At 45.1% G+C, this 24,538-nt stretch overlaps 1 protein-coding gene across 6 annotated transcripts in view; it reads left to right on the forward strand.

Moving 5' to 3' along the window:
• The window catches only part of LOC119180350 (uncharacterized), a 50,514-nt gene extending 27,550 nt beyond the window's left edge, over window positions 1-22,964 (forward strand). For 3 of the 6 annotated variants that reach the window (XM_075868996.1, XM_075868995.1, XM_037431537.2), the window contains one exon: window positions 778-7,258. In XM_075868996.1, the coding sequence (XP_075725111.1) occupies window positions 778-1,087 (310 nt within the window). In that variant the 3' untranslated portion in view covers window positions 1,088-7,258. Of the gene's footprint in view, window positions 1-777; window positions 7,259-9,480; window positions 12,958-17,533; window positions 17,847-20,362 lie in introns of those variants that run through there. The other 3 variants (XM_075868994.1, XM_075868993.1, XM_037430841.2) reach the window with 2 other exon arrangements.
• The last annotated feature ends 1,574 nt before the right edge of the window (window positions 22,965-24,538 follow it).

A 24,538-nucleotide genomic window follows, 5' to 3' on the forward strand; every position in this document is an offset into this window, starting at 1 on the left:
TTTTGCTGCTCCAAATTTCGCTTAGCTCAGGCTCCGCTGCAGTGTTTGAGAAACTGCTCAAAGGGCCTTTTTCAGGTTAGAACAGCGCGTCCAGTGGAAATCGCCGTGCATCAGTAGACGATCACGGGGGGGGGGGGGGCCTCAGTGATGATTGATTGATTGATTTGTGGGGTTTAACGTCCCCAAACCACCATATGATTATGAGAGACGCCGTAGTGGAGGGCTCCGGAAATTTTGACCACCTGGGGTTCTTTAACGTGCACCCAAATCTGAGCACACGGGCCTCGACATTTCCGCCTCCATCGGAAATGCAGCCGCCGCAGCCGGGATTTGAACCCGCGACCTGCGGGTCAGCAGCCGAGTACCTTAGCCACTAGACCACCGCGGCGGGGCAGGGGGGGTGGGGGGGCTCAGTATTTTTCTTGATGATTTGCAAATGTCGCCCAGTGACCCCCAACTAAGCATGGCATCAAAAAAACACACTAGGTTGCACATGGGCAGACTGGTTTCCTGAAAAAGGCCCGTTGTTTTGGACTATTCCAACGAGATTGTGTGCCCAAGAGCAGCTAAGTTTATTGTGGACGTAACGCGAGCCCTAGAGGCAGCGCTGCTATTTCGGATCATACACATATACGAGGTGTTTTTTGCTGGTGATTAGATTGCAGATGATCGTTGTTCATCCCCTGCATCATGGTAGAGCAAGTGTTGCTCGTTGCACGTACAGCAAGTGCATTTTAAAGTGCAAGTTCCACAACAGTGTATTGGATTTCCTTGCAGCAAAAAGAGCGACGATAAAACGTACTACTGTTGCGTCCGCGACTGCGAGTCCGGCGACACGTCCGACAAGGAGGGCCTCTGGCTGTTCTCTATGCCAGAGAACGAAGAGCTGATGTCGTTGTGGGACGAGCGGCTACCAATTGACTACGACCGCAACCGGCCACAGAGTCCGCGGGTCTGCTTCCGCCATTTTGAGAAGGCCGACTTCGTGCGACGGCAGCAGCGGCTCCTTGGTCTACGCGAGGACGCCATCCCCTTAAAGGTGGAACCTCGCGTCGAAGGGCCGCGCATTAAGCAGGAACCATCCTGAGCACGCTGCCTCGGCGAGCAGCAAGGATGCATTTCAGTCTCTTTCCGGAAAAGTTGACAGCGAGGTCGTTTTGTTTGTGTGAATGGGAGTGTGCATAAAACATGTGTGGGAAAGGAATCGTTTTTATTCAAAGGTTTCTTCGCACACACAACACAATTTTTCTCTCTTTTTTTTTTTTTTGATGTGTATGTGCGTTCAACAACTTGCCTCAATACATTGCTTTGGGTTGTCTCTCGGTGGCTCGAAATGCTGGAGAGCTTCCCCTCGAAATATCCCCTACTATTCACGGTCTGTGCTTAGAATTACCGAACCCAAAGGCTGCAATTAAAAGCCACACGAGGGCACAGTAAGACAGCAGATGCGCTCTGCCCGTCTCTCTTTTTATTTGTTTGCAAAGTTTGGGGGGGGGTGGGGGGATTTACACAGGTGGAAAGAAAAAACAATCAGAGGACAAGTAAGACTAACTGCACCAATGTTAAGAGTTGTTTTTTTTTCTCTGCAAAGCCAGTTGTTAGAAAATGTGATGTCTGAACTTTCTGTAAGGTCGTTTGTGGGGCTATCACGCCACTCTTCAGGAGCAGCTGAGGCTTGTCGTTAGACGGTTAGACATCCCAAAATCCTCCTCATCACAGGTTATATGCGTACTGACCATAACACACGCTTGCACACCTTGCCATACAAACCTCGCCAAATAGTAGATCTGCAATTGGTCATTGCCTTGAAAAAAGTTACTCTGTAGCCACCGCTACTTGTCCGTCTTTTGGGACACACGAAATGAAAGCTTTCTGTGAGCAGTTACCCCTTCCTTGCTTCAGGGGGTGAGGCATCCGCAGACTTCATGCGACTAGTGTGCAGATAGGTTTGTTCCAGTGGTGCACAGTCCTAGTTTGTAATCTCTTGTGGCACCATGTCACACACCTAGTCATGTATTTTTGCAAAATATGCCCGAGCTCAAGGTTTTTCTTCTTTCCTCATTTGTTGAATTTCAAGGAAAGAACTTGCCGACGCGCCCTTTCTCTGACAATTATAGACCTTAATATTACGTTTGCTACGAATTCGCGAGCCGAGTATGCCTAGAAAATCATTGGTTATTCTTTTCATTACAAGATGTCATCTCTCTTTCTTTCTTTTTTTTTCTTCAGAGGGTTTTTCACGCTGCATCTGATCAAACTTCTGCTGTCAATCAGTAAACTAAACTACTGTTGAATCGGGCTGTCAAGAATTCAGTTGCTATTGAGCATTACATCACGTGGGAGAAATTGCAGGGGCGTTTCCGTGGAGTGAATATGTTACAAAGGGCTAGCCGCAACCGAACTCATAACCTTGTCAATTTTGGTACTGTTTGCTTGGTACGGAGCCTGTATTCTTTTTCTTCTTCTTTTTTTATGGGAGCGTATTGGCGAACATAGTGTAAAATTTTCGTGCTGTTCTGTAAAAAAATGTTCTGCGGCATGCTAATGCTTCATGCTTCAATCTTGCTTTTTTTTTTTGCCGTAGTTTCTGGAAAATGTCATACTGTAGTCCATGGAAGAGCTTTTTTTTAACTGCAACTGTATCTTTACCTTTTTTTTTCTGTTGCTGTAACATTTTCGATGTTTCTCTGAATGAAAAACAATACATTATCTGCATCGCACTGAGTCACTGTGAATCATCATGGCCACCATCATCATAATTTCATATTGGAAGTAAATGAATATATGAAATTAAATGGAACCCACGTTACACTTGTTTTGTTCAGCTTGCCAATGCTCTAAATGATTTCTGATTACACTCATGATTATTAGAGCTTCAGTGATGCCCCGTTACGCAGCAGAAGTCTACTCAACATAAGGGTAATTTTTTTTTCATGAAGCCAACATTGATGCATACCAGTGGTTTATCATTGTTGTATGTTTGCGCATAGTGAGCTGTGGCAAAAGGCTTATGAAGCGAACTAACGTTCAAAGTTTCGTTGTACCCACCTGTGCACTGCAGAGCTTGTGCACAAGTGTTGTTTTGTGGTGTTGTTTTAATATGAACATTCATTTCTGTCTCGTTCGTTTGAATAACTGTTTTCTGCTTTTAAGCACTTTGTTCATGAAGATAACAGCAACACTGTACTTAGATCATGCTGGGTGTGTGCCGACTGTTCGTCTTCTTTGTGCTATTTTCTTGACATGGCAGATGCGTAACTTTCATGCTCGTGAGCTTCGGGATTTCTTAGTGGTCTTCAGCGTGTTTTCTGTCAGGTGAAGGAGCTGGCCAAGTCAAGGCCTCTGTTGAAGCAACGTGAGTGCAGTTGTCACATTGGCAGCTAAACCTCACCTCGCCACCCCACACTAGACCTCAACTCATAATGAGGTTAGAGCGCTAGCCCCCTTGCATTGCCGGTCAGTGGCACCTTGCCCTTTTTTTTTGTTTCGGAAATATTTCATTGCGAGGTTGCTCTCGAACCCTTCTGGAATGCACTGGTGCAAAGGTGCATTTTCAGGCGTTTCCTTCTTTCACAAAAGTAGCGGCACTAATGAAGACTAGTTTGGGCACTCCAAAAAATAATGGTGCCACGCTCCATTTCGAGAGGACGGAAAGCTTCAACTATGGGCCAGTTCGTAAATGCAAGTGTTATATACCCTAATCAAACATTTCACCGTGTCTCAGTCCTTTGAGAAAAAGAAAGCTTTGTGCGTTTGTGATTTTAGGGGCTTGCTGCATTAAGCTCGGATCAGCACAATTATAGCGCCTCACTTTTCCAGCATGATGACACGAGACCAGTAAAAACTGTAATGCCCCTGCAACAGCTCTCTACAGCAACATTGATTACAGCAGCCTTTAACACTTTGAGGGTCGCATATGAACATGTACGTCATCGGCTATCAGCCAAAGGATGGTCAAAGTTCTGAGACTGTCAAAGACGTACATGTAGATTATTGCTTGCATGTCTAGGACGTGCCTTTTTTTGTCATTCTTTTTTTTTTTTTACTTGGCATATGCTGCCACAATGTGCAAATACATGGAATTGTTTTCTAGCATCGACACCTTTCTTTTTTATGCTTTACTATAGCGGTGCACCGGCTAGTTTTAGTTTTGTCCTTTGGCGGGTTCCCGTGTGCTGCACCCACAAAACCAATGACTTTCCGAGTTGGAATCTTTCAAAGATGACCGATTTGTTACTCTCGATATTGCTTCCCCGATACGCGATCACGTCTGTTTCCACGCAGGCACCTGCATAAGTGATGCCGCTCTGGTTTTGTTTCCCGTTTTCGAGACTCGCAAAAGCTCTTCCTGTCTCGATGAAGACAAGACGAAGGATTATGATGGGCTTTGGACTTGTTTTTACTTTTTTGAGACGCTTAAAACTACGCAGTTTTCTTCAGTGCACTCACCGACTCAGTTTTATTTTGCTGTGGAAGTGTTCCACTGTTCCTTTTCCGCAACTGTGTCCAGCAGCGATTCCTCCAAATAGTCGCTTGACTGCTGAAACAGAGTCTGATTCGGTAAATGTCGCCTTTTCATGTGAGGACCTACATACGAGTTCAAACTCGGGTATTGATGAACGAGTGACATTTCAAAAGCATACGCAATGTGAAAATGCAGACTGCACCAAAAGTGGCTTTTCTCCCTCTGCGCTTCCACTTGACATCAATTTCTGCCCTTATTTTTATAAGTTTGTGAACTGTACCAATGTTTATTTCAACGCATACTTTTTCAATGGTAATATAAGGCTTTTAGAATTTACCTTGCTGTTACGGGTAAACCATGTGTAACAAGTGATTGTTTTTCACTTTATGGTCACCAAAAAAAGTTTAGCCAATTTTTCTTGAATTCAGCTAATTAGAAAAATACATATTTGGGATGCACATTGCAAAAAAATCGACCGTCAAAGAGTTAAGGGCCGACTACACAAAAACATTTAATCTGGCCGAGTCGATTATCGGTGGTAAATTAATAATCACTGTTCACTGATCTTTCATTCACCAGTCCTCACTACTTTAGCGACAGCAAGATTTTTTCCATTGGTGGCCTGTAAAGGCACAATGCAAAAAAAATTTTACCAATAAATCCTGAGCAAGCACCTCCGCCCGTCCTCTACTGTAAAACATAATCCGACAAGATTTGGAGGGGGGGGCTTGCTTGGTTATGGAGCAGAAAGAGCTACTCAGAATTAAAAATGGACACATGTGGTTCTAATCAAATGGTTTTTTTTTATTAGGTGCGCATGCATTCGCTTTTTTCTGAAAGAGTGAATGAGACTGTAGAAACTGGCAAGAGGGGAATGCAAGGGCTGCTCCTGCTCTGGTGCACATCACTTACCTCCAGAAAAAAAAAAAAGGGGGGGGGGGGGCACTGGCTCGGTATTTTGCAGTAAATTGATCATAAATTAGTGGCTATCAACACTTGAACATTCGCAGCCTCTCAGTAGTTTCTACGCAGAAGACGTGCACCTGGGAATAGGCAGGTGTGACTTTGCAGTGTCCCGTTTAATCCAAAATTCGCGTATGCCTGGATCAGATTTTCATCACGGGGTTAAGAACATATTCCTGCTTGAATGATCCATAATTACTCTTGCGTTACAATCTTGCAGTCTCACTTGTCAGTCCCCCCCCCCCCCCCCCAGAAAAGCTCTCAACTACTGCAAGACCTTCGTTGAAATCGTTACACCTGTTTGCTGAACTAAATATACCTGTTTACTGAACTTTGTTGAAGCTAATTATTATTGCTATTTTATCAAACAGCCACAAAAACCACTACTTTTTGCAGTGTAGCAATATTAGAAACATTCATTGCCGTCTTTCATTCACTGTGTAGCCCTCACAATTTGCAGTGAAGCATGTACCAGTATGCTTAAAGAAGGTATTTGTTTGTTTAATTCACCAATGGTCAAGTTTCTGCTCCATATGTTCTAAGGAATATTTGATTTTTAATCACTTCTAGTTGGATCATTGTATTAGCCACGAGGGCCTCCGCTAGAGAGGGCCAGCGCTGCGATCGTTTTTGATGTCACAGATCGAATGCGCGCGCGCGCCTTTCTGCGTAGTAGTTGTGAAATATGGAAGCTTTGCTTTCGCGACACCACTTGCATCGTCTGCCATGGCGGCACCGTTCTAAGTTGTGCTTTTACGATGCAAATTAGACACGAGAGTGCCACCGGCTGGCACTGTTCTTAGTCGTGATTTTACGACGCAAATTAGACACGAGAGTGCCACCGGCTGGCACCGATTTGTAGTTTGCTTGCTCGTATTATCAGGTCTTACCGCTTCTTTAAGCACTGAGCTTCAAAACAAAGGGGAGCACGCCCGGTGTCCATAGCAAAAAGCGCAGGAAATGTGGTGTTCTAGCAGGCAACACAACCGGGCATCCTATGATTGACGTCATCACGTAAAGGTGGTACGACGGTATGTCCTCGAGGCCAATAGGCAAATAGCAAAGCTGAACATTGCATTTGTTTTCTAGTTCACTGATTTTCGTTTTATTTTATTTATATGAGCATTGTCGCTTGTTAATGATCATGTCACATTGAAGACATTGTATCGGATGATGAGAGAGGTTTTTTTGAGATGCAGATACTCCCGATATCTGATGTTTTGTTAGTCTTCTTATGTAATGCCTTTTTCATTCGATTAGTTGCATATAAAACGCTTGTGTGACCGAAACTTGAATGCGCACATGCTCTCTTGAAGCCAAGTCACACTCTAGCCTAACTAGAGCTTTCAAGGTTGGTCAGAGCCAAACTGCCAGATTAATTTTCTTAGAACAATCCTACTATGGCAGTGTTCTTTTTTTTTTTTTTTTTTCCGTCGGGAACCTGTGGTAGAACTATTGGCTTGCGTTGCTCATCGCAAGTTTTCTTGTCTATGCCCTTTTCGTGAATTTGCCTCATTACATATTCCATGGAAGCCAATTGATAACAACCAACACATTGTCTTTATGCCACAGGCCATCCAAATGCTGTCAATCAATTACAAGCTCCTGCCACCATGCTATTGCATTCAGTTTTTGTTTGAACAGCCCAAAACTTGAATGTTCTTCTGGGACTATTTTCTCTCACCAGTGGTACTGCAAGCTTTTTGGTTGCCGTTGAACCTCCCGATGTATCTGAGTAACATCATTCTTAGTCCCCGTCATTTCTGTGCTCTTCCTTTATGTCAATAGTACCCTTGATTCAAAAATAAAGAAAACAAATTTTCTCTCAAATTTATTTCCTGGCTCCAATTGAATAGTTCCAACTAATCCCACCAACTGGACTTGAAACAATCGGAATTATGCCTTCCGTCAAATCGTACCAATTATGACCAACTAGACAGGTCATTTGAATTCATTTAGTTTCCCTATTGCATGCAAATGGTAGCCAATTGGGAAAAATAAAAAGGAAGCCTCATGGCCAATCGGTCAGTTCATTAGATCTGACTGCAGCTAAGCACAGCTGGCTGCCAACATAAATTCACATCGCAATCCAATTCACTCCAGCTCTCGACTCAATTGGGCATCTGCAGTCCAATTGATGACAAGTAGCAACAGTGTCGTGAATTCAGCATTACAAACAAAGATACCGTGTATAAGTGCTAAAGAAAATGCAATTATGGACACAGGTGTAGAGCAGATGACTGCTTCGCTGATTGACTGATGATTGATATGTGGGGTTTAACGTCCCAAAACCATCATATGATTATGAGAGACGCCGTAGTGGAGGGCTCCGGAAATTTCGACCACCTGGGGTTCTTTAACGTGCACCCAAATCTGAGCACACGGGCATACATTTCTGCCTCCATCGGAAATGCAGCCGCCGCAGCCGGGATTCGATCCCGCGACCTGCTTCACTGAGGCACTTTGACTAAACTCGTTCGCCATGCTGAAATTCTCCTGGAGTGAGGTAACGCCAATTATTTCACATGAATAGGCAACCTTTTACAGCAGACTATAACTAGAACAAGCAAACGCTGCCTTTTGTTGCATCATAATACAACACAAAAATGTTGTTGCAAGACTCGTTTGATAATTGTACAATTACCTTGACGCTATTCTCCTTGTAGATTGCTTCTACCTGCATAATTAATAAGCCATGTCTGGTTTTTTTTTTTCACTGAAATAAATTCCAACAAAAAAAGTAACAACGAAGCACAACAATATGAACTTGTGCGACAAAATATATCAGTCGTTAGTCTAAACTGAATGATCAAATTCAATGTCAGCTTATTTTTATTTACTTCATAGCATTGCTCAAGTATGTGGCTTTCTACTTAACTGGTGCATCAATTTTGTTACAGTCTCCTGCTACTGCAGATACAAAATCTGTGGCACTGCTTGCAGCTGTGGTGTCTGAAGCACCAATTTATGCAGGTATGGGCCACTGTCAGTTTTGCTAAAGAGAGCAATACCGGTTAAGTTTGGGGAAGAAAATTTGCACACAATATTTCCTCAAGTGGCTACATCAGAAGCTGTTAATGTTGCTAAGTCATTAAAGAGTACATGAAGGCCATTTAGAGTGCAGTGTATAGCGCTCAAAACTATAGGGGAAGTAATTGAGTACTAACAAAATAGTAGTTACTTGTATGCATACTATGAGAACTGCCTGGGCCATGTGAAGTCGAGCTTAGTGAATGAGGACAAATAAATCGAGGCTGCGAGGTTATAAGGAATTGTAAGTGGCTCAAAGGTAAGTCATATTCTGGAAGAACAGCGGGTGATGAAATTCGCAAGTTCTACAGTTCACATTTCCAGATAGAATACAACCACAAAACCTGGTGTAGAAAGCTGTTGCTGGCTCGATGCCAAAGTCGTTTTATATTAAATTAGTCAATTAAGGTAGGTTCGCACCAGCAATATGTTTCCAGCCAATTAATGTTCTGATGTGAGTAAGCTAGGCTTACTTGCCGGTCCGCGGACAAGAAAAAAAAAAAAGGACAGAAGAAAAACCACCACGATTACCCCTCCTCTCTCTCTCTCTGCTCTAAACGGCGTCTTATCAAACCAGGAAAGTATGGGGCACGACCGGCTTTATAAATAGCGACCTGCGCACGCGCCCTTCTCCTACGGGGCTACGCGGTCCAAGAAAAGCCGCGATGTTGACGGCGCGTCTCACCAGGGGGCACTGGGTTTAATCCTCAACTTCGTGTCGGCTGCTACAGCTACTACGACAGCGGAACGCGCGAGATCGTGTAAACCCCGTGCCTTTGCAAACATCAGCTGTTTTGTTTTTTGTTCTGCCTACCATGACGTGAAACAAGGCAGTATATACCAACTTCCAACCAACCAACTTCGAGGAAACGTAGAAACGTCAGCACTCGTAACGGTGGCTTGTTGCACGGGCCCGCAACCTGGGCTAGCTTTTCCTGGCAGCCTAGACAACATTGTCAAAGAATGTTATGCAGTGCCATGCTGGTTCTGTCTAATGAGGTATAATTAGCAGGTCCGCGAGGTGCACTCCGAAGTGCAGGAAAACAAGTAGGCTAGGTCGGCTGTTACATTTTGTGCGCGTACGTACTTGTCACTTTATCCTTTCGAGAGTTCTTGCGCAACTTCACCTTCAATTGTGGCTTGTTTGATACACAGGTCACACAGATTGGTGCAATGAGCTCGCTAACTTTTAAACTGTATTACGGTAGTTGTACCTGCATTGGCCGTCTCGTCAGATTTATCGCGTTTTATGCAGGTGACGGGAGCGCCAACAAATATTACACGCTTTTTTTTTTTTTCTGGGTTTTACGCGCTGTGCTTGCATTTGGGCTTCGAGGCGCACCGTAAGGACTACGGAATTAGTTCAAGGAAACTTGAACGTGTGACGAAATGAGGACACACCCAACTCATCTAATCCATGCATTCAAGCTTAGAGCAACAATAGATCACAACTTGCCAAATGTTTTATTCGTTAAATGACACACTGAATCACGAGCACATTTAGAGACAGTCTGGCCTTCAGAATTAGACCTTCAGCACCTTTCGCAAGGTGGGTTTCGTTTTACGGTTTCGTAAACTGCTGTGCTCCCTCCAGCACAGCAGTTTAGAAAACAATTATATCACGGTGTCGCTTTGTTTTCTTGTGTTGTCTTTTTTCTATCTGTAACTGTTCACTTAATCTTATGTTTCAGTTCAAGCTGCGTAATGATTGTGCACATACATGGGTAGCGTTCCAGTGTAGCTAGGTGAGGCAGCAGGAGCTTCCGGATGTCCGTGCCAGTAGCAGCTTGCTTGACAGGCTCGACAGGCAAGGCTGGCACTTCACCCAATCAGATGTGACTTCATAAGATCCCTGCACTTACTCTACAACAGGCTGTATCTGCCCCCCTGACAAGCTTGAAAAAAACTTCGTGTTCGACTTGTGATTGTCTCCAACAAGACGAACCACTCGAAAGCCAGCATCTTCAACAGACTGCATCACATTAAGAGCAAGATGAATGTTCTTCAGCCACAGGTTCCGCACATCCGTGATCGGGAACTCGTGGAACGATATTCCTCGTGATGCGGCCGTGCGCCCGCTTGATTTGCAGAGCGGTACGCAGCAATAAACCATTGCGCAAGTTGCACCGTGTAACTACTTCGCCCAACTTCTTTCAACCATAGCTAATAGTTGAGGTAATACCAAGAGACGTGCATGCAAATGCACAAGCAAACGCGCCGATCACCCTCGCCCGGCAGCATACGCAGTCGCGAGGATGGGAGCCGTGAGGATTAAAAGCAGCGCCACGGCTTGCAGCGGCGCTCGCGGAAACTATAAATAACACACCAAGCAAAAAAAAATCACGGACACGGCGCTGGTGGCGGATGCGCAGGTCGCTATTTATAAAGCCGATCGTGGTATGGGGTTCCAGATCCAACGCCATATGCCCCTGCCAATCGATTCTTCTAATGCGAAGTCACTCTCTGATTTGAGGCTGGGAGATAAGCAAGCTTGAACAAGTGGCCTAGATCTGCCCAGCTGTCACTCGGCCTCCTACTCCCAAAAAAGCTGAACCGTGTTCCTTAAGGGGTTGTAATTATGATCACCTCTCCTCACCTAAAACGGTGCTTTGTTATAATTCCGATCGATCAGAGTTTTAAAGCGGAAGAGCGTGACGAACATATGCGTTTCCCGTGAGCGGGCATACGATCGATTAACGTACGCACCTTTTATAATTAGGCGTACGCATATGTCGACGCTCGGTTAGAGAGCCGCTCGGCGAGGCGCAGGCCGGGCGCACACCCGCCACACAGTCGAGCGGCGATCGATCAGTTTGCCGATTCAACATGATTCAAGTCAACCACCGCGCAAGTTGAGGATCTGTGATCGGACATGCTGACGTCCCACTTCGTGTTTGTATTGGCAGCGGGCAAGCTGCTAGCACCACAGACTACCTACTAGCGCACGGACAAGCCCACCGCTGAAGATCTACCCTGCAGAGCAGCCACATCACCTTAAAAAAAAAAAAACGCGAGGAAAAAAAGAAGAAACTAGAGCGCTTAAGCAACGCCTCCTTAAGACGCATTTATCTTATATTACGCTGAGCACCAATCAGCCAGCAGGAGGGCCTTCCCTGAAATGCAAAGGAAGAAAAGGACAAAACAGATAATTAAGTGTGACAGCGTTCGAGGTCGAGCGTTCTGGGGTCGAGTTTGGCACCGTTGAGTGCCATATTAGCATCGGTGTTGTTAGCCATGACACGGACTTCTGATCGCGATCGGGCTCGTTACCACATCAAAAACCTATAACGGTCGAACGGTTCGATCGCGATCGAAAGTGGACGTACCTGGAACGATTGACGCTACGGGCAGGTTACGCCTAGGGTGCCTTAGTTACGCCATGGCTTACGAGTTCACCGGTTCTAGCGGCGAAATGTCAACGAGACACCGGCTTCGTGTTGTTGTTTCAGACATTCCAGAACCAGCGCCGTCAAGGTTGGTTGGTTGGTTGGTTGGTTGGTTGTACCTCAGAGTCCCTGCGCAACCCACTACGGGGACGGTACCTCATTTGTGAGGTGGAGCTGTTTTACCAGCTAGATTATTTAGGTAACGATGTTTAAACAAATAACCAATTGGTAAACGATATATTGTAAAGAAAATAAGCAGAGGTAATACAAAGAACGAACAGACTAATATGGTTTGAAATAAAGTGAATTTATGCGTCAGCTTAACGTTCTAATCGTTTTGTTGCCTTAAGAAAATCGCATTCGGCCTCGCAAACGTTCCTGTGGCTAAATCCTTTTTCAGTTGCTCCAAAGGAGAGGAGCAACGAAAGGGATAAATTTAAAGCCAACCTACGGAGACGTTCTCCTAAGTGCAGTTTTTACCCTTTTCTTTCTTTTTTTGAACTGCCACACCATACACTTGTACTACTCTCGCTAGAGCTTCCCGCAGATTACTATTCTAACTCACATGTCGCTCACATGTCACATGTTCTCACATTCTCGCATGTCGCTCGCTTTAGGGTAAGCCCAGAATAAACAGTGAATGCAAGTTATCTTGGCCAAAGTGACGTCTTGGCAAATGGTTCGATGGTGACCCACTTCGTGGGTGACACAACAAAGTGAGCACCCGGCCGAGATGAGCGGCTGAAAATTCTCGGAGGCCGAACTTGGTTAGCGACGCTAGCGACACACTTGTGCCACTCTCCTTGCGCATCGGCGCAGCTCGCCAACGCGCTGGCGCGTTGCCAAAACCCATCGTTGGCCAAAACGGCATAGTTGCACCCCTGGTTGTACGGTTTGCGGTTGTGTTCGCCCCGTACTCTTGGCAGCGCCCAGCGTGCGTCGAAGTACGTGCAAGCCGTAGAGTTCCGTGCAAGCGGTCGAAAAGCTTCGGTTGATGGCCCATCATTGAAGTCACAGGGTGCTGTGCGACGCTCTTTTTTTGTGTGTGTATACGGACGTTCTTAGTACGGTAGTGTACGGCGATGGCGTCTTCACGGCCTCGTCGCAACTGCGGTAAGATGTTTGAACGTGTTATCAAGCAGTTCGGACGCTTTCGAGGCAATTCGAGTGCGGCAAAGTTCTGTTTGTTGCAAAAATTACTGCCAGACTTGGGGAGTCAGTGTTGCCAGACTGCCGCCAAATTTGACAGAACATTTTGCCCCTGTAGTTGTGGCTTCTCCGTGAGAATTTGGTGTCGTCCGCGGTGCATTTCGCGAGTGCATGAGCAACGCTGGCCTCTTTAATTAACGGAATGAACCGCGCCTTGCAGACGTTGGGACGCGTTCTCTTGCTGTGTGCTGCTGTGCAGTTAAGAGGCCATTTTAATTAACGGAATGAACCGTGCCTTGCAGACGTTGGAGCGCGTTCTCTCTCTGTTTGCGCTGCTGTGCAATTAAGAGATCGTGTCTCAGAGTTCGAGAATCAACGACGTGTCGTCCGCCGTGCATTTCGCGAGGGTGATGAGCTTGTTCGCGAGTGTGTGTGCGACGTAATTAACGCAATCAACGATGCGTTACAAAAGTCGGGGCGCGTTTTTTTTTTTTTTTTTTTTTTTGCTGTGTGTGCAGCTGTGCAATTATGAGATCGCGTCTCAGTATTAGGGACGATGGGGAAAACTGAATAGAGTCGCAGCAGGCAGTGCGCTGCTCCCCCTCCATTTTTTTTTTCACAGCTGATCGACGCGGTTGGAGCAAATTGAACGCGACGGGGTGGAGGGGGGGGGGGGCAGCGCATCGCCTGCTGCGACACTATTCAGTTTTCCCCGTCGTCCCTGATACTGAGACACGATCTCTTATTTGCACAGCTGAGCACACAGCAAGAGAACGCACCCCGTTCCCCGATTTCCGCAACGCTCGTTTTACGTTCATTTTGTTAATTAAAACGGCCAACGTAGCTCACGAACTCGCGAAATGCACCAAGGACGACACTAAACCCTCGCAAAAAAGCCTCAACTACAGGGGCAAATTTATCTGCTAAATTTGGCGACAGTCTAGCAACAACCACCCCACAGTCTGGCAATTGATTTATGCAACGCCAAACGGAACCTTGCCGACTTTTCTATTTTAAGGCTTGATTAATTAATATGTGGGGTTTAACGTCCCAATTTTTTTTGAAGGCTTGTCCAGTGACACCGGGAAGCGGAAACGCTTCACTGATGGGGATCATGGGATATAGCCAGTCGTCATGTTTTGGAGGCCTTTGCAACGGACGGTTTAGTTATAACGGACCTGAGGCCTTCAGCAGCGGCATTCGTTGCTTTTCTAGACGATTTAGATGTCAAGCAGAAGGCGCGTTGCGCACTGCGTGGCATGACGGTTTTATCTTGCGCTAGCACACTGGGGTGGCTTGAGACGTTCCTTTTTGACGCTCTTGGTGGGTAATACTGCATGGTGGCGTAATCCGAACCCCTCAGCTGCTGACACAAGAGACGCCGGTTCGATCCCGGTCGCTTTTTGATGAAGGCGGAATGCCAGAGGCCCGTGTACTGTGCGATATCAGTGCACATTAGAGAACCAAAACGTGGTTAAAGTTCCATGGAGCCCTCCATTACTGCATGTGTAACGAGATATGTTATTCCCACGAACGCATGGTATAGGCCTAACTTTTTTTTTTTGAGAACTCCTTTGGGAGTTCAGCGGTGTTAGAACATTAGCATTCAGTGAGGATGGTTGGCTGAAGCGGCGTAAAAAAAAAATCAAGTACAATGTGCACCAGATGGTTGAGCGAGTGTTGGTACTTATTTCCATTTTGTTGTAGTGGCAGGCGTTGGCTACTGCCTAATACGGTTGTCACGGCACCATCGCAATCGAAAGTGCTTGTACATCGCCATGTTAAATGTTGCATTTCAAGGTTCTGTGTTGGGTTGACCATTTCTTAAATTTTGGTTTTGTGCCAACACCAGAATAAAAGCATGGCTATTTGGCACTGTTGCTGTATATGTGACATAGTGGGCACGGTGTTCTGAGGTGTATAGCGAATGCACTGAGATGGTAACAATATACAAGCCTGCCAGTGCATTGAGATAAATCCACGTATTATGAGCACCACTTGTTGCAGTATATGTGACATAGTGTGCACGGTGTTCTGAGGTGTATAGCAAATGCACTGAGATGGTAACAATATACAAGCCTGCCAGTGCATTGAGATGAATCCACGTATTATGAGCACCACTTAACTCAGCTATAATAAAGATGCCCAAATAGCGAAAAAAAAAAAAATTCAGCCATTGAGTATGACATTCAATTAACTAAGGCACTGCAATAATAATTTATGAATTGGCTGTGTATACATACATTCAGTGTGCAAAACAAACATCAAACAGGTAAATAGGTGGCTCCGGAGATGTCACTGCAGTGATTTCAACAGAAGGTCTTTTATAGCTGCCTAGTCTTTTCAATTGTTCTTATGATGCACACAAATTCAAGTACAGTCTTTTGCGAATGCCTTGCCTTACAAAACAATTTCTCTTGTAGAAAGATTTGGAGATGTCGACGTGGAGGAACAACGTAAAGTGCTCTAAACACTCTAGAAACAGTTGCTCCATTTGGGGTTTCCTTTCGGTAGTTGTGATCTCGCTGGCGTTAATGTGTCAGGCTGGCATTAGCACATAAGCACTGCACTCTGAAACATGCTCTATGGGGTGTGTGTGTGTTGTGAATAGTGCACGTGTGCCCACTTTGTAGTGTGTCGTTGCCTAGACAACAGAGTTGCTGGTTGTGTGTCCCTTAACATAAGGGAATTTGTTTTATGCAAAAAGCAAAATCGTCTTTTAGTTTTCTCTGCTTGCATATTAGATCAGATTAATATGCATGCAAGGGCCAAGTCTCATTACAGCAACAACACTCATAAATATAGCGTTTTTCTGCCACCTTGTAGTCAAAAATGGAATGCTGAAGGCATAAAAAGTGTCAGCTAACAACCTTCTTATCATATTAAGGGCCTCTAAAACATTTGGAGATTGACATTTTGTTTAGTTGTTTGTTATGTTCACAAGTCTGCAAAGAAGATATTTCTTCAAAAGTTTTTTGAAATGGCGCTGTAATAGCGGTGCTGAAACTGTGGTGTAATCGTAAACGTTAAGCACGTCTCATGATTGAAATAAGGCTCTTTCTTTCTCTTCTCTTACCTTCACTACGCTCTGTTATGCCGCTCATTTCTCCTCCGGACCAAGTGTTCCTCCTCACCATGCGAGGACTTTGCGTATGTGATTGAAGCAAACTGGTTTCTTCAAATGCTGACATGATCATATCCTCCTGGTAACAGCACGACCATGACTGGGAATACCCGGAGGCTCATACAGGAGTTCAGGATTTTCTTATTCTATGTTCTGATGCGGCATGCAGCGCTGCCTTGTTTGGCACTGATGACGTTGGTGGCATACTGAAGTCGATGCACACATGTGCTTGAAATGCTAAACAAATATCTCGAACGTAGTTTTAGGGCCCCTTGAAGGGCCAGTCAATAAGCTCAGACTTTTTTTTTTTACACCACCTAAACAAGCACGGTAATTCGGAGAGTAGGCTGCAGCAATCACGTTTTCTGAATATTACAGAGCTGCGCGCCGCGCAGAGCTTCCATTTCGAAAAACAGTGCCCGCGCTCCTTTACTACACCTGACCTATACTTCTTGACCGCGCAGTGACGACAACTTGGCAACGTGACGTAGCAAGCAGCTCGTCGATTTGTCTAAACCAGATCTCAACAAACAGCAGTGATGTCGACAACTGTTCCAGTTCCCACCCACAGTTATGGCCGAGTTATTCAATCATAAGAGTTGTGAAACTCCCCATAGGCTCCATGCAAACTGGGTCCATGAATGCCCCAAAAGAAATCAGGACATTCACTAACCAAGGTTTTGGGAGTGAGCGGATTGTCACGACCCCTGTTGATCAGCATACCCACTCTTAGGAGAATTTTTTGTGTTTTGTGTTGCTGCTCACACATGGCACAACAGTCTGCTCTTGAAAAATCGAACTCCAGAAACATATGGCCAACTGTACGTCCGGGTTTCGGAACACAGTTTTGCTGCAAATCTAGAGACTGGGCTGCAGAGAAGCATCAACACCGGGTAAATAGTAAACAACCGGGTATCACAGCAAGCGTAAGTGCTTTGCCACTAATCAAGTTCGCCGATGACGTCAATCGCTGACGTCTTGTCACATTGTCGAAGTGGGTGGAGTCACGACGACAGCCACTCCTTTCCCTCCCTCTGAAAGGGAGGGGTGGCGAGGACGCGCGAAAATTTAAAACCAGCTGAACGCCATGTTCCAGCCCCTGTGAATTCCTTAATATAGCACATATTTGCAAAATTTTTGCGGCAGCATGTTCAGGAAGTAAAAGTGCACATGTTTCTCTTTACAACAATTTTTGGACTTTAAAGTCATTCACTGGTCCTTTAAGGACAGACTGGTCACTAAGCAATTTCGCTGCAGACATAGGTGTCAAGATAGAGCATTTTATGGCAGTGTGAATCAAATGTAGTGGCACCACTGTTAGCAACATGGTATGTGTCTGTAGCTTAAGATCACTTGCCGATTGTCGACGAAGTTGGCATAGTGCTTTCACGGCTTGTGGTGCCGTTTTTGTTGCAGTGCGGCGTCTTTCAGCGGAGGCTATCGACTTACTCGATGTACCGTCAGACAGCATGGATGACTCCGACGACCCTGACTTCATGCTGGGCTCTGACGAGCACCACCACAAGACTGCGCACACACCAACAAAGAGGGCGCGCCGTGTTTCGTCGGGCAGCTCGAGCACTTGCAATGAGTCGCAATTGGTTCCCCAGCCACCGAAGAAAGTTGTCGCTCCAGTCGTGCAGGCCTCAACGCCATCATCAGGGACCATAATAACCGTAATCAAACCAGGGTTCACCGGGTTGGAAGAGGCAAACATCACACCGCCCACGTAAGTGAAAACATTGCTCGGTCTCTGTTAAACCTGTGGATTGATGAGTTGCTCTAGTTAAAGCATTGCAAAATGAACTTAGTGGGACCATTTTGATTTTTGAAGCGTTGTAGGCTGGTGGCCACTCGTCACAGGAGAATATGTGTATTGGAACTTCCTTATATATGAACACGACTTTGTACTACATGCAACTAGCATTCTTGCGTGACAGGTCTGTGTCTCTTTTTCAAAAGGCCCATGTGCTCTGACTTGCTACCATTGCCATTTCAGTATAGCATTTTTTTCTTTTGCACATTATCATATGCATTTTGAAAGCATGTGGCCTTGATATGCATATTGCCACGGAACAACAGTACATTTCAAGTGCATATTCCAGAAGAAAATGCTAAATGCCTATTTTGCTGTCCAGTGAACAGGCTTCACCCAGCAAAGCATTTAAACTTGAGCACTCTCAGCAGGCATGAAGCCTGATTTTTGCTATTGCGATGGGAATTGCACCGAAAGTGCTTGCAACAAACAGAGTATTATTTATCACACTCTTATTCATATGCATGCATGGACACTTATAGTATATTTTGCGACAGTGTGATTTTACAGTGTGTTCTCAGTTGTCGCCTGATGTGGGGATTGTCCGGAGTCTCCATTCTCGTTTCTGCATTCTTAAAAGTAGATCTGTCCGTATTAACATTTGGGATCAAGAAACACATAAATGTTATTATCATTGAATAACTTTAAAGAATGAGACCTAAACATCTTCATTGTACTCTAAATTTAAGAAAGGTATTGTTTGATCCATCATCTCCCGCATTTTTTTCAACCACCTGCAGTGTAGGAGTGGCCCGCTTCACTGCTTTGCTAGTTATCCCCCTGCCACAGACACATTTCAGTTGATCGTTTCTACAATACGCACCCATTTGTAGAGCAAAGCCATGAGGAAATCATGCTTTTGCCGGAAGGGAAAGCTTCTTAGTTGAAGCAAAATTTGTCTGCGGCAGCCGCATTTTCGATAGAGGCACAAATACTTGAGGCCCGTGGGTTTAGATTTAGGTGCACATTAAGGGACCCCAGGTGGTCAAAATTTTCAGAGCCCTCCACTACAGCATGTCTCGTAATTGTATGGTGGTTTTGAGAAGTGAAGAGTGAACAATTTTTATTATGAGTTATTTAGAGCGAAATTTCTCTTTGTCCGAGGGTCCCGGGACCAATGCTTGTCCCGGAAGGTTCACTGTACCACTTGGGAGCTAACGAGGATGCTAAGGATTGGCAGCATGAGGGCAAATCAGTCATCAACTCTCAGCACATGGACACGTCACGAAGTTAAGGTGCCTTCATCACATTTATGCAAGTGTAGCTTGCATACCACGACACTTTAGGTAGTCGGTATTCTTGCATAGGTCTGTCTGTCTTATAAGAAATCCACATGCAATGGCTTGCAACAACACCCATTGAAAAGTAGCATTTGTTTTATCATAACTTGCACGTGTTAAATGTACATCCGTTTCTTTTTTACTTCTTTCTTTCAAAGGGCTACTCACCAGGTTTGACAATTTTGAGCTGACAAGTGCAATGCATACTTGGAGGGTTCACGATCATGTCTGCCAAAGTTTGCAACGCTACAGATCGCGGAAATGGGTCAAATTTCAAGACGGAATGCTGCTCTTCTTCCTTTCACGGGCGCGCGTCCAGAGAATTGAGAGCATGACATGCATGTAAGAATTGGTCTGCCTACGTGGCAGTGCTGTGACATTTGTCGTCTAGGTAAACGACAGAGATCTGATGTTGCCAACAGTAGCACGTGACACCACGAAAATATTTATCATGACATGTGTAGTTTATGAAATTTGTTGCTTGAATAGATGAATCAAACTTGAGATAAATAATGAGACCCAGTAAGGGAATGTGTGCGTCTTTTCTATTTTCTTCCTTGAATTCCAACTAGATGCAGGGCTAATGTGCCTGCGTTTGGCATGTGTTTGTGTCCCCGTGGTTGGGAGATCAAGCAGACGCCTAGTCCTGGAAAAGAAATTAATGATCCTGCATGTTCGAGCACTCATTATGCTCATCTATTCTACCGCGTCTAAGCCAGCGTTTTCAAACCACACCGAAGAAACAGCCAGTGGAACACAAAGCAACACTAGCCAACAAAACAATGCCGCTCGCGTGCTCGAAGATTGGGCTTGTTCGGGCGCGTCATGTGCACGTGACTTCTTGGTCGGATGCTGTAACGGGTAGGGAAGAGATTTGACTTGAGAAGGCTATGCGGAGTGAGCGGCAAGGGTTTAAAGCTCGCCTCCTCGCATCTTCTTTTCACGCTGCTTCGAAAAAATTGTTTTCTCAGTTCGTAATAAACCGATAGAAAAAAATTTCATGGCATAATGGCGTCGTTGGACACGCAACAACTTCAACGGTCTAACTAAGATTTGTTATAGGGCCTGGTGAGTGGTCCTTTAAACATTGGCCAATTAGACAGTGTGGCCCCTGATTGAAGTTGCGTCTTTTGTCATTTTGTTCCGCAGCCGCAATGGTGGGACTAGATACATCTGCTGCGTGAAGAACTGCACCTCGCAAGGCCTGAGCAACCTGGATGGGCTCTGGCTGTTTCCGGTTCCGCAAGACGAGCCGACCCGTAAGCTGTGGCTTGAGGAAATTTCCGTTGACTTGGGCGGGAACCGTCCCGCCAGCCCTCGTGTCTGCTACCGCCACTTCCACGACAATTTGTTTGTGCGGCATCAGCAGCGCCTGCTAGGTCTACAAAAGGGCGTCCTTCCATCCAGGAATCCGAAATCGACCTCAAAGAGCAACAGCTCCAAGAACAACGTCACCAAAATTGCACCAGCAACACCCGTGACCGCCTCGGTACCCGCAGGCACTGTCGCAACGCAATCCCAGACTCGAGTGTCGACGGTATCCATCACGAAAGGCCATGAGATGACACCGTTGCCGCAAGTTGTCGGCAGAGTTGTGCGGAGCCCAGCTCCGTCAAGCACGACGCCCGCCATGCCGATGAACGGAATATTCATCAATCTCCCCTTGGAAAAAGCGGCTGGGGACATCAAGGTCGAAGGTGAAAAATCCCAGACGGCCGCGGCCTTGTGCGAGACGCCGACAAACGGTCTCGCGTCTTGCGCCAACAATTCATTGTCATTTCCGAATGGGAGGGGACCACAAGAGTGTGGTGGGGACGTGGCAAACGACGACTACGAGCTCACACTCGCAGACATTGAAGAGGAGCTGCCGTGCCCCGTCCGAGACATGCCTTGGGATTCCAGCCTGGACGACAGCGAACTGCACTTGGTTTGGAACAATGGGCCCGACACGAATACCTGCAAGAAGGTTGTTCTCGACCGGGAGCGACGAGTGAGTGTGTACGTGGGTGAAAGACAGGTGGTACTGACTGTGCAAAAGATCACGGACATGTCCAGTCTGAAGCAGCTCTTTACTGAACTAGGCAAGTTGTAGCTGGCCGGTCATCATAGTGTCCAGCATCGTTCAAGGCAGCTTTCTGATGGTCGTGTTTTTCGTTTTAAGTTCAGTGTTTAAAGAAAGGTGGCTTCCGAAAGTGAATGCAGGTTGTATACATTCAGGAAGATATTAGTTTACAGTACAGACCCTTTGTTATTCAAGACTGCAATTTCTCAGCAATGCTTGTAACTATACGCAGTTTCCATTATCTATCTTTGTCTTGTATGTGCTTGAATTCTTATACATTTTTAGTTGATTTATGTTGCCTTCCCGATTAGCGCATCTGACACTTGTTTCTTTATTTTGTCTTTTTTTTCTTGTGTGTTAGAAATGTTGTACCCACCCCCTCTGTAATGCCCTACGGGCCCTGAGGGTATTCTAATAAATAAATAAATAAATACCGTTTTCGTTTCAGGCATTTGGTTGTGTCTGGGTATATTATTATGTGAGCCGGTTGCCCTGGTCTGTCTGAGTGGCATAAATTGAAGTATCGGGGGTATGTGTGCACGATTGGCAAAGTTCTTGAAAAAGTGTGACGTGCTCCTTAGGGCTATTGTAATAATATGCCATAAAAACTTATTGTAATGAACATCAGAAGAACTGATGACTTCTGTACTCTGTGCAACTATAGGTAACAAATTCTTTTAGTTGCAGAAAACATTGAAAACTTACCTCAGTTTGTTTTGCAATATTCTTTTTCAATGGAGTTGATGCAAGCGTGCTTCTTTTTAAGTGTTTGCCAGATGTGCTTTGTGGCATGTTGTATTGTGTGGACGTTTTTGAGGACCCGGTGTCTGGGTTGTCATCTTTCATTTCAGTTGTATAAATCTTTTTGTGTTTTTGTAAGATTGAGAAAGGGTTCTTATTACATATTATGATTAAGATTAACGTCTTAAGATTTAGAAGGGGTTCTTATAGCACTAGTCAAGGGGTGCAGCTAAGTTTGTTGCTTAATTACTCATGTGCGTATATGCTACATAAATGTGTGAGCAGTAGTGTGATCACTGATTACACTACTTGCTTGCAAATGCTTCAATCTTCTTTTTTTTTTTTGCTCATGTGTGTAAGTCTTGCGGTGGTCCTAGTTTCTGGAAAATGTCATACTGTACTTCTTGTCCATGGAAGAGCCTTTGTTTAACTGCAACTGTATCTTTGCCCTTTTTTTCTGTTCTTGTAACATTTTCTATGTTTCTCTGAATGAAAAACAAAACATTATCTGCATTGCACTGAGTCACTGTGAATCATCATGGCCACCATCATCATAATTTCATATTGGAAGTAAATCAATATATGAAATTAAATGGAACCCACGTTACACTTGTTTTGTTCAGCTTGCCAATGCTCTAAATGATTTCTGATTACACTCATGATTATTAGAGCTTCAGTGATGCCCCGTTACGCAGCAGAAGTCTACTCAACATTACGGAAATTTTTTTTATAAAGCCAACATTAATGCGCACTAGTGATTTATCATTGTTGTATGTTTGCGCATAGTGAGCTGTGGCACAGGGCTTATGAAGCGAACTAACATTCACAGTTTCGTTGTACCCACCTGTGCACTGCAGAGCTTGTGCACAAGTGTTGTTTTGTGGTGTTGTTTTAATATGAACATTCATTTCTGTCTCGTTTGTTTTAATAAACGTTCAGTGGTTTTAAGCACTTTGTTTATGAAGATAACGGCAACACTGTACCTACATTATGCTCAGTGTGTGCCGACTGTTTGTCTTAGTACTAACTTCTTGACATGGCAGATGCGTAACTCATGCTCGTGAGCTTCGGGATTTTTTAGTGTGTCTTCAGCGTGTTTTCTGTTCAGGTGAAGAAGCTGGCCAACTCAAGGCCCCTGTTGGCGCAACGTGAGCACAGTTGTCACATTGGCAGCTAAACCTCACCTCGCCACCCCACACTAGACCTCAACTCATAATGAGGTTAGAGCGCTAGCCCCCTTGAATCGTCAGTCAGTGGCACCTTGCTCTTTTTTTTTTTTTTCGGAAATACTTCAATGCCAGGTTGCTCTCGAAGCCTTCCGGAATGCACTGATGCAAAGGTGCATTTTCAGGCGTTTCCACAAAAGTAACGCCACTAATTAAGACTAGCTTGGGCCCTCCAAAAAATAATGGTGCCACGCTCCATTTCGAGAGGACGGAAAGCTTCAACTATGGCCCAGTTCGTAAATGCAAGTGTTATATACCCTAATCAAACATTTCACCGTGTCTCAGTCCTTTGAGAAAAAGAAAGCTTTGTGCGTTTGTGATTTTAGGGGCTCGCCGCATTAAGCTCGGATCAGCACAATTATAGCGCCTCACTTTCCCAGCATGATGACACGAGACCAGTAAAAACTGTAATGTCCCTGCAACAGCTCTCTACAGCAACATTGATTACAGCAGCCTTTAACACTTTGAGGGTTGCATATGAACATGTACGTCATCGGCTGTCAGCCAAAGGATGGTCAAAGTTCTGAGACTGTCAAAGACGTACATGTAGATTATTGCTTGCATGTCTAGGACGTGCCTTTTTTGGTCATTCTTTTTTTTTACTTGGCATATGCTGCCACAATGTGCAAATACATGGAATTGTTTTCTAGCATCGACACCTTTCTTTTTTATGCTTTACTATAGCGGTGCACCGGCTAGTTTTAGTTTTATCCTTCGGCGGGTTCCCGCGTGATGCAACCGCAAAACCGAAGGCTTTCCGAGTTGAAATCTTTCAAAGATGACCGATTTGTTACTCTCGATATTGTTTCCCCGATACGCGATCACATCTGTTTCCACGCATGCACCTGCATAAATGACCTCGCTGTGGTTTTGTTTCCCGTTTTGAGGACTCGCTCGGTAAACATAAGACAAAGGATTATAATGGGCATCGGGCTTGTTTACACTTTTTGAACACGCCGAAAACTTCGAAGTCTTCTTCGGTGCACTCACCAACCCAGTTTTATTTTGCTGTGGAAGTGTGCGCCCGTTCCTTTGCTGCAACTGAGTCCAGCAGCAGTTCCTCCAAGTCGTCTCTCAATTGCTGAAACAGAATCTGATTCGGCAAGTGTCGGCTCTTCATATGAGGAGCGACATCCGAGTTAAAACTCGGGTATTGATGAACGAGTGACATTTCAAAAGCATACGCAATGTGACAATGCAGACTGCACCAAAAGTGGCTTTTCTCCCTCTGCGCTTCCATTTGACATCAATTTGTGCCCTTATTTTTATAAGTTTATGAACTGTACTAATGTTTAT

Source organism: Rhipicephalus microplus, chromosome 7 (assembly GCF_043290135.1).
Source record: "Rhipicephalus microplus isolate Deutch F79 chromosome 7, USDA_Rmic, whole genome shotgun sequence".
In the NCBI taxonomy this organism is placed as follows: Eukaryota; Metazoa; Arthropoda; class Arachnida; order Ixodida; family Ixodidae; genus Rhipicephalus; species Rhipicephalus microplus.